Raw genomic sequence first — 10893 nt, 5'->3', positions numbered from 1 at the left:
AAATCATTACTGTTAAATTGTATTTAATTTCCAATTGTTTATTTTAATTCTTATTCTGGATTAGTTGGAGACATACACTAGGCTATATCAGCCCCACCAAAAATATTTTTCACCAGCCGCCACTGCTTGCAGCAAGAAGGTTCCCTTGTAAAATGGGTTCCATCCTGCTTCTTCCCACAGTCCAAAAACATGACTGTTAGGTTAATTGGCTTCTCTGGATTCTCCTTAGGTGTGAGTGTGTGCATGAATGGTTGCTTGTCCTGTTTGTCTCTGTGTTGCCCTGCGATGGACTGGCAACCTGTCCAGGGTGTAGCCCGCCTCTCGCCTGTAGACGGCTGGAGATAGCACCGGCACCCCTCGCAACCCCACTTGGGATAAACGTGCCGGAAAATGGATGGATGGCCTTGAAGGCCCTGCCAGCCGTCACTTAATTTCACCTACAGTAGTAGACATTTGCTTAATCCACGTTAGATGGTTTTAGGCACTAAAATGATGAAAGGCTCTAAAGTTTAAAGGATTTTTTTTCCCCATAACAAAGACAGGGATTATTAAAATCGCACATATTTGTGATTTAAATACTGAAAAGAGTGGAGATTTGTTAAACATACAATCAGTATAATGACGTGTTCTTCATTATACTGATCATTATACTACAACATGAAGTCAAACAGAATCCGACCAGGGACATTTCTTCAGCTTCTACAGCAAGTTACTGCCACTGAAAACGTAGTGTTCACAATAACATTTATGGATAAAGTTCATTGAATGGAAAAAAAAAAGGTTTTGTTTTTATGTCCAGATTATGGAATTACATCATAATATTACACAAACACCTCAAAGAAGTCTATGAGGACTACAGTCCTGTACGGATAAATGTGAATGAATGAGAAGAGCCATGAGGAGAAAGTCACATTTAATTAAAAATATGCACCTGTATGAGGCACAGAGCCTAAATGTTACAGTGACTGCTCATCAGTATGGTTCAACAGATTTTCTGTAATATTATTGTACACCACTGGCATCACGTTAACAGCATCAAAAACAAAGTTAGCATGGATAGCATTATGAAATGGAACCTGTATGATCTGTTACTGTAGCCTTTTACACCATAATGAGCCATTGAGAGACGTAGTCCAAGAGAAAGCATTCTTATGGCCATCAGTCTTTCTAAATGCAATTCCCTGTATCTTACACTGGAAACTAAATAACAGCTAAAAGTTACCACTTCATGAATAAGCATAGCTCATATTTATCTATACACATTTATACATTCAGGTTTGATGACAGCCCACTAGAATTGGCAATTTTCTTTTTTTTTGTGAGAATAATCAGTCCGAACTGACAGATGATGAACACATCCAGGCTTTTCTTGTTATCTGTCAGTAGTTGGCATGTAATGCATCTCACAATTGCCGCTTAAAAAAAACAAGATGAAAGGCCAATCCATCTTAACGTGATCAGTGTCCAAAGAGGCAACGTCATCCCATTTTCTTGTGGCTTGACAGCAGCTTATGATCGGTTTACTTAATTACAGAGCAAACGCAAAAAACATCCTTATTCAATGACAATCATCTCTAAAACTGAAATAATAACAATGCAGCCCATCACATGAAAACATGGAAACATTTTGGAGATCAAATATGTGGGCAGGAAATTTTAAAAAGTAAATCTGAGGGATATTTCATTCATAGCTCAGACCTCCCACAGAATTGTAGTAAAATTTGAGCCTCAGGGGAGAAAGACACTGTTGTGGCTCACTATGTAGGGAAAATACAAACACTTTGTGGAATTTTTGCTGCTACTTTCAAAGAACATAAAATTTTAATTTTTTTTCTTTTTTTTTTTTGAATGCCAGCAACACTTATACTTAAAATAAATTAAAAAAAGGCAATTTTTTCATGAATTATATGTAATATTCACATGGAAGACAACATATACAATATTTAACAATTTTTCTAGGCCGATACTGCCTTTTATACAAGACCGACCCACTGCTGAATTTCAGCCAGTTCAAATAATTACTTTGCTGAAGAAGGTGATGACAAATAAAAACAACTAGGAAACCAACTGAATACCTTTGCGCCAGTCTAAATGCTTCCTAACACAGACATATTCTTTAACATAGAAAAATACTATACCAAAAATGAAATACAAATATATTTATTATATATATATTAGAATCTGTTAGGCGTTACAATATAGGGGGGTGGGTGGGCAGGGGCAACTAAAGAAGTTAGAATACACCATGAGAAAAATTATAACAAAACATACCTAAAAGAAATAGAAAAAGAAATGGAAGGAAAAAAAAAACACAAAATGTGACTCTAAACCTTTTGTAATAATCTTCATTATAATACGGAAAAAATCTTTACATATTGGCAAACTCTCCACACATGCAACAGTTTTGGTGGTTTAATACTGCAGGCATCAACGGGAGCAGAATCAGCCACCCTCCTGCTCAGAGTGAGCAGGGTTATGCTAAACATCCCCACCCTGAGGCCATACATGCTGGGGGCACTGCCTCTGCCATGGCTGCTCTTACTGCAAGAACAAAGGGGAACAGCTGCACTACACCCGCCCTCCCAGGCTGGGCCGGGATCGTGTGTATTACCATGCATGTGTGACAGGGTATTTCATAGAGGTGTGTTTGCCTGCTGGTCCATGCAGTCTTTATTTGCAGGGGATTTCTATCTCATGGGATCCTACAGCAAACGTTTCTTAGCACCTCGTCTTGAACTCAAACACTGCACTGCTCCGACCTTAGGGTCCCTTTTCTCTTACTTCCACTTCAACATGTAAAGGATGGACCAGTTTCCTGGTGGAGAAATGGCTGCACCAGGTTGGATGGCGACTTCAACTAAATCCAAAACCATATTCAACACTGTTCAGGTAACCAAGCTTAACTCAAGACTGAAACAAGTACAGCTCTTCTCTTCTGTCTCCGAAGTTAAAATAAATCATCTCGTCCTATTTACCTCAATGAGATAAGGATGGGAGATGGTAGCTGAGCCATAAGACCTCACAAATAGGTGGGGTGTTTATGAGGGAGAGTTTTGGTAGAAAGGATGCCTCACCTAATGTGACATCTACAAAATTTCTGAACCCCTTGGAACAATGCTGTAGATACAATGGTTTTATTTCTGTTGTCACTCCTACACTGATGCTCGGGATGTTTGCTTCTGTTTTACTGTAGGTCGCACACCCTCAGACCGGAGAGGAAATGTCCTATTTTACAAACATTGTTGTCCATAACATATAGATAGAGGTTTTATATATATTCTGTATAATCTCTTTTGATCTTGCTTTCTCTTTTCCACCTTTCAGCAGTTATCTTCCTTCCTTCCATCCATGCTTTCCATCTTCTGCTCTGCAGCAGTGGCAGGAAGTGCGAGTGAACAATGCTACATGCAACCCACGCAGCCGCACTTGATGGTCTTTTCCACCTCCTCAGTAAAGGATGTTCCGTCGCTGCACTCAAAGGTGTATTTTCGGCGTTTCATTCTCTGGCTGATGCAGCAGCTCCCCGTGTCACAGGCTCCGGTGCACTCCACCCAGGATACCATGCGGGTTGTTTGACAAATGGCATAACCCCGCTGTACCTGATAGAAGTCTCTCACCGGCTCACCTCGACATTCAGACTCTTAAAAAAGACAAAACAAATATTTATCTTAACATTACACAAATTCCTAATTATCTGTCCCTGGCCTTTTAGTGTGCAAACCAACCTGCGTCACAGAGTTCCCCTGTGTAGCCACTTTCGCAGTGACAGTATGCTTCTCCGGAGTCAGAGATCTGGCAGCGACCGTGTTTACAAGAGAGGCGACGACAGGGATTGAAAAGCTCTCCTTGCTGGTTACATAGTGCACCTCGATAACCCTCTTCACACTCACAGCGGTACGATTGTGAGTCCAGAGGAATGCACTTTCCATGGACGCATCTAAAAGGAGATAACTTTAGTTAGGTTTGCCTAACCATAGATTTCCCTATACTGCTGATGTCTATTAGTTCCAAATGATAGGTAAGTGTCAGGAATAAATGTAATTTGTCACTACAGTTTCTTCTAAAAGTGAGCATTTGCTGCGGGTGCTTCCAGATGTTGTAACATTGCAACTACTAATTGTATTTATTCTTTTAGAGTTTATATGAATAAATTCACACAACCGTAACCACTAGATGGGCTGTTGACCTCTCTATCTAGACCAGGCCAGTCTAAATTGGGTGCTGGAGGACCACTGCCCTGCAGGTCTTAGAGGTTTCCCTGCTTCAGCAAAGCTGATTCTGGTTATTGCAATTCAGCAAATGCCTGTTAATCAGCTATGAATTGAAATAAGCTGTACTGAAGCAAGAAATTATGTAAAACCTGCAGGACAGAGACCTTAAAGGAAAGGCCTGACCTAAATCAAAACAAGATATGTGAAAAGCGACACTTCTCTTCACATCATTTCAATTCAGTTCAATTCACTTTATTAAGTAAAAAATCCGAACCCGTCATCTCGGGCACTTTACAGTAATAATAATGTTATTATAGGGAGAGATCCCTAGCTTAGGAAGGGGAATCTGTTTGTAGGACAACTACTAGCTGTGCAATCAATCTGGGTTTTAGGGGGAGTTGTAAGAAAAAAAGCAATAAAAGGTCCCTTTGTTGTTAGCCAAAAAAAAAAATGTGGTAGAAGCTGCTCTGGTCAGACTTCCCCATCATTTTGCCCTATGTGCAAAAGGGTCTGAGGTCCAAAAACATTACAGAAACCTATAACAAGGATCATTCTGTGGGGTGATTTTCTGCAGTAGGGACAAGGAAGCAGGTTACATTTAGTTGTAGGACAGATCTTACTAAATCGTTGACCTTACAGAAGATACAGTAAAACATATAAGACTGGGGTGGTGGTTCGTTCATCTTTCCACAGAACCAAGATTGTATAGCCAGAACAAAAGAACGAGCCAGAACAACAATGGAAAAACATTAAGCTCACTGCATGTTTCAGATTTAGTATGACCAAGTCAAAACGCAGATCTAAGTTCAGTTGAGCATGTGTGGCAACGTTTCAAAATGTATCTGCACTGTTTGTTCTCCATCCAGTCTAACTTTCAGCTTTTTTACTATGGAGAATTGGGTAAGAATTTTGTCTCCAAATGTAAAAACCTTGTAGAGACATAACCTAAACAACTTGCTGCTGCAAAAAGGTAGATAATTGGATTTTTTAAATTTTTGTTACATAGTGCTGAATGTGTGCATGCTACAAATAACGTTTTCCATTCACTTCGGATTCATACCCACTCTTTGTTTTCTATTACATAGAATCACGTTAAAATACTTTTAAGTTTTTAGCTGTAATGTCAGTGATGGAACAGTACAAATGATTGTATATCCAGCTTTTTTAAAGTAGGTCTCTCTTTTCTACTTGCTAACTTACTTGCTGCCCTGGCAGGGATTGAGAGCGGGCTGATCGCAGTGTGCACCGCTCCACCCAGGCTGGCAGTGACACACTGGTCCCAGTAACCCATCAGGCTGGCAGATGCCATGGACACAGTAGAGCTTCTTGCAGGGCTCACAGCCTGGCACCACACCAGGCTTCATTTGCGTCTTTGTGAAGTCTTGGAGCTCATTGTTGATATACAGGTTCTGTATGCAGCCATGGAAGCTGGAACCGTTCTGGATCTGCCAGAGACGGAAAGTGCCAGAGTGGACATCCACAGGCATCCCTGGAGGAAGTAGAAAAATAAGTTTATATGTGTGAAGAGGTGTGTGATGACTCACAGACAAACAGCAAACACAGGGCTGATATGAATGTAATGGACATAGGTTTTTCAAATATGTGTGTCCCAGTGATGATTATGCAGGTACTCTGTTCTCATTTCACTTATAGAAATTGATTTGCACCACAGAAGACAACATTTTTGAAAAGCAGGACAACAAAAGCAAAAAGGAATGTAAAATTTTTCATTTTATGAGTGATGCAAATGAAAAAAAAAAGAAGAAATTTATAAACTATTTTTGAGCCACTCCTGAACAAACAGCCCCCACAGTTCATAAACTGCAGAAGAATAAAGGAAAAAATCATGCTTTTGGAAATATGAGCTTTACAAATTGTGAAGAGTGGCCTAATAATAAACCAATAATAAAAACAGAAGTCAAATGGCATTCAGGTTTGAGGGACTGTGTCTGTTAGTGTACACAAAAAGAAGGTGCACTTACAGTAATGAACTGATGAAAAACATTGGAGTGGAATAGTGTGAGGTAATTTAAACACAGTGTCTTAGCAAATGTGTTCATATCACCTGACCTTTTTTTTTTTAATTTTTTACATGTTATCACTTGCATTTACAAAGTTTATTTTGTATTTTTGGGATTTTATGTTAAGCCCAAATTAATTATCTGTGAACATGAATTATTTTAGGTCTTGCTATTTATCATTAATAGAATAAGGTCTGGACTTCAACCATATTACTGTAGCTCTGGCTGCGTATGTTTGGGGTCAATGCTTTAACCTGAGATATATCTTGCATTATGTTTTACTATGGGAATGGTGTTCCTAGTATAATGTGTATGTTTTCAATGTAAGACAAAAAGTTTAATTTTTTAGATTTAAAATATACCAGTATGCATGATTCATTAATTCAATAAATTTGGTACATTGTCGTATTGGATTTCCATCAGTGATTTCGAAATTAAAGTGCCTGATCTTTTACAATTGCATTTTTTTTTTTTTTTTTTTTTTTTTACAAAAAACACATTTGGTTTATTTCTTAGGATGTTCTAATATGTTGCAGTTTTTGGTTGTAATGTTTAAATGTGATTAAGTTCAGGAGGTATAAAAACTTTCACAAGGTTTCATAAATATTCGGATGCTTTATGCCGAAACTGTCTGCAACTAATCCATCTTATTTACAGGTTAATTTAGATAGGTTTCAATGATAGCATGTCCCCTAACAAACACAGTCAAGACTGACACAGAAAGGTGAGGATGGGTCTGGATGGTGGGTTGCATGTTGATGGGAAGCACTGGTTGAGGTGGCAACAAAGCGAAGGGGGAAGGGAGGTGACTGAACAGTAGTGTAGTAGTTAAGAGTGCCTGCAGAGGAGGGAGGTGTGTTCTGGAGAGGGCCCCTACCCCCCACGTATAGTGGCGCCTCTCCGTTGAGGGGCCGCACAGCCCCAAAGCTGTCCATTGTGGTGGGAAGACCCCCGTCAATGGACAGGTTCACCATCTGGTCAAAGGTCACCAGCTCCACTGTGTGGAACTGACCATCATTGATGGTCTCGGTACTGGAAGAAAAGAAAACAAGAGAACTGAGTCTCTAGGATGGAAGAACAATGAATACAGAGAGACTTATGGTATGTGCAGTGCTGTACCTGTATATAGCATGTCCTGGTTGGCTGCCTGGGTCATAACTCACTTTCACATGACCTTGGAAGAGCTCCACTGCGATGTGATCATTGTCTCCATTATACAACAGGATACCATTGTCTTCAGCTGTGGAAACCTGCACATCCAACAGTTTTACATTGGCTATTTGTCAGAAAGGCTAAACTAACAAACAAATAACTGTCATTACCTGCAGGGTGATGTTAGCTTGTGGCCAGTTTTCCAGGTCAGATAGCAGTAAATAAGAGTCTCTATCTACAAAGTTGACGCTGACCAGTTTTTCGCAGCGTGGACCTCCGAACTCTGGAGGACATTGGCAGAGGGCACGGCCACCTCTCTCCACACAGGGGGCGTTGTTTTGGCAGTCGGCCAGCTCACATAGCGACAGACGAGATGGAGGAACTTCACACAACTGACCGCTTTAAAGTCAAAGGAAGGGAGAATTTGTGGGGTGGTTTCCATACAGGTGACGGGGTAGAAAAAAGTGGACACAGTGCAAAAAGTAAACTGGAGGTTTTCTAACCTATATCCTTCAGGGCAGATGCAGGAATATCCATTCAGCTCATCCACACACTGTGCTCCATTCTGACAGCGATTCTCCCTGCAGTCATCATAGTTTATACTGCAGTCATCGCCAACATAGCCAGGAGAACACACACACCTGCAAAACACAAAACCAAATAAGTGTAAATACGAAGCGGATATGTCATCAACAGGATCTAAGAGCAACACTCACTTGGGTCCAGAGGTGCTGATGAGGCAGGTAGACTGATGTTGGCAGGGGCTTCGTCCTGGAGCACACATATCTTCAAGTTCTTCACACATCTCCCCTGCACAGATGGGACAAAAAAAAGAAAAAAGTGTCAAAAGTAATCTTACCAGAGAATAACAGCATCTAGTCAAAAAACGACTGTCTACATAATAACTAACTTAGCACCTAATACAGGATGGATAATTGCTTAAAAAAGGTTTATAGAAAAAGCTGTTAGGGTGCAATTCATGACAATGCACTGTGGTGTCAACCGGATAGAGAGTTCAGCTGCATTAATATCAACTTAGTACAGGTATATCAGTAAAATCTGAAGGTGGCAGCACCATGCTTTGGAGTTTGATGCAGTACTTATAAAGTTAGAAAGTAGCAAAGTAGCTTAAAAACAACAAGAACATGATTAATGTGAAATATGTTTTGATTCCCTAGTTCTTATTTATTCACTATTGTTTGCCAGAGGATTTATTGTTGGGAAATGTTGGATTTTGCTGTTGCAACAACAAAAAGACTAAAGCAGACCTCAAGTCTCGGATTTGCTAGTTTTTTTTTTTTTTAATATATCTACTTTAAACCAACTGTAGAGGCACTGACCTGTGTAGTAGGGGGGACAAAAACAAGTGTAGTTGTTGATTCCGTCAATACAGGTTGCTCCGTTCTCGCAGTCATTGTCTTCACAGTCGTCCACATTGATTTGGCAGGTCGGGCCCTCAAAGCCCAGCAGACAGGAGCATCTGTTAAAACAATGTGCATACATAATGCAAAATTCAGTATGATTCACTTTTTGCAATTGTAAATGTACAGCTCGCCTTCCTCACCGGTATTCTCCTTCATCGTCTTCATTTACTTGGCACGTTCCTCCATTGGCACATGGGTTACTCACACAGGCATTCAGGGCTGTCTCACAATTCTTGCCCTAAAAGATAACGTATACAGTTAGGCATACTTCCTGGAGTTATTTCAGATTCATTAAGTTGATATTTTTTGATGTACCTTGAATCCAGGTGGACAATTGCACCTGTAGATCTCCACTGGGTCATTGTGACAGATACCGTGATTCAGGCAGGGACTGGACAGACACGGGTTACACTTGGCCAGCACAGAGGTGTCCACATTACCTACAGAAACCAAAAGAAACAAGGTAGTTTGATGTGTTTTGAAGGACTGTTTTAAGTATATTATTAGAACTGATTAAAACAACTCACCTGTACATTCGAATTTCTTGGCAGGCGTAGTAAGGAGCAGTTTGCTTTCCATCCCCTGTGGGCCAGCACAGCGAGCGATTCCGGGTTCCTTGTATCCGGTCTTCACCCAGTCAGAGAGCCAGCGCAGGTGGCAGTCACAGTGCAAAGGATTGGCACCAATTGCCCTGATTTTACACAGAAAAATCATGCTTTATTTTTCTGTAGTACATTGTTTTCCCAGCAGGTGTCTCTACAACCTCATAGAAAACCAGCTACTAAACTACACAAAAAAAAATCCTTCTCAGGAATTAAAAAATCAAAATGCCACATTGTGTAATATGTAATCTTCATCTGGACTGCTCAATTGTAAGGAAAGGTGTAAACGGAAAGCCTCGTTAACCACCTCTGTTGCAGCGGTGGCCAATCAATGGGGCTTAGCCCTCCTGCAGGACGCACAAACACTCCTAAATCGATGCTCTTCCATTAAGGAGGAACAAGCTCATCTTTCAGGCCAGGCCAATAGCTGACACCTGTCATTTGCTAACATAAAAGCCACTTGACTGTGGCTGCAGATCAATGGCTTCCTTTCTATCAGCTCAATCCAGATTTCACGCAGCCTCGATTAGGGTACTGCTTCCCACAAAATGTCTTTGTTTGGTTCATTTTGTCCTCCCTCTTTCCATCCCAGCTTAGGTTTTGATTGGTTTATTGATCCCTAACAATCAAGAGAAGATGAGGATATCTAGGCTAGATGCCAAAGGTCAAGGATGTTTTTTCATGGAGATTCTAACACCTACACAGGTAGCAGAAAACATTAGATAAATGGTAGATGGTACATAAACAAAAAGATGTTGCAGAGAGAGGTGACAATATAAGTGTCTGTTTGTTGCTTCATCCACACAAGTGATAACGGTTTCTCAGAGAAATCAAAGGAGCTCCACTGAGAGCCTACTTCAAGCCAAAGTCTACGGTCATGCATTTACATTTCAAAAGTAGCCCCGCCCTGAAAACTTTTTTAAATTGTGTCCATTCACAATAAACGCATCTTCCAAAAATGGGGGATGTGGCAAAACAGCAAACTATTCAAGGCTGAACCCTAACCTAACCAGATAGGCAAAGAAATCAAAAATGAACAAAGAAACCAAGCTGCTAAGTCTGGAGGAGCTGCAAAGTTTCACAGCTCAATTGGGAGGATCTGTTGTGGTGCAATCTACAAATCTATTTTGGACAATAAACTAATGTGGAAGAAGGTGATCTGGTGTTCGCCTAGATGCAAGATCTTATGTGCAACAAAACGCTAACATTGAGCATCCCTGCACTGGAACAGGAGATGGCAGCATCATGCTTGGGGATATCTTGATAACAGGATAGGAATACAACTCTAAACATATAGGCCTGTGCTATAAAAAAAAATAATTTTTCCAATTCTTAATGATTTTCATAGTAACTCTGAAGATCTATTCATATAACCAAAGACCAATTTCTAAAATATGCATTACTGTTACTGAATTAATAAGCTGTTAAATGTTGATATAACACTAGTATCAATAGGCTGCATACACAGTCATGTTATTCAGAT

At 40.2% G+C, this 10893-nt stretch overlaps 1 protein-coding gene across 2 annotated transcripts in view; it reads right to left on the bottom strand.

Moving 5' to 3' along the window:
* Window positions 1–896: 896 nt before the first annotated feature.
* Window positions 897–10893, bottom strand: part of slit1 (slit guidance ligand 1) — a 112318-nt gene continuing 102321 nt past the window's right edge. The window contains exons 26-37 of one of the 2 annotated variants that reach the window (XM_015377669.1): window positions 9336–9499; window positions 9124–9248; window positions 8949–9046; window positions 8725–8864; window positions 8101–8194; window positions 7888–8025; window positions 7555–7783; window positions 7352–7482; window positions 7071–7264; window positions 5412–5700; window positions 3726–3937; window positions 897–3640 (exon numbers count right to left, since the gene is read on the bottom strand). In XM_015377669.1, the coding sequence (XP_015233155.1) occupies window positions 3402–3640; window positions 3726–3937; window positions 5412–5700; window positions 7071–7264; window positions 7352–7482; window positions 7555–7783; window positions 7888–8025; window positions 8101–8194; window positions 8725–8864; window positions 8949–9046; window positions 9124–9248; window positions 9336–9499 (2053 nt within the window). In that variant the 3' untranslated portion in view covers window positions 897–3401. The remainder of the gene's footprint in view (window positions 3641–3725; window positions 3938–5411; window positions 5701–7070; window positions 7265–7351; window positions 7483–7554; window positions 7784–7887; window positions 8026–8100; window positions 8195–8724; window positions 8865–8948; window positions 9047–9123; window positions 9249–9335; window positions 9500–10893) is intronic. The other variant, XM_015377670.1, reaches the window with a different exon arrangement.

This window comes from Cyprinodon variegatus, unplaced genomic scaffold, assembly GCF_000732505.1.
Source record: "Cyprinodon variegatus isolate N-32 unplaced genomic scaffold, C_variegatus-1.0 Scaffold157, whole genome shotgun sequence".
Classification (NCBI taxonomy): Eukaryota; Metazoa; Chordata; class Actinopteri; order Cyprinodontiformes; family Cyprinodontidae; genus Cyprinodon; species Cyprinodon variegatus.
The sequence above is the reverse complement of the archived record's forward strand: the minus strand, read 5'-3'. Positions and strand labels throughout refer to the sequence as shown.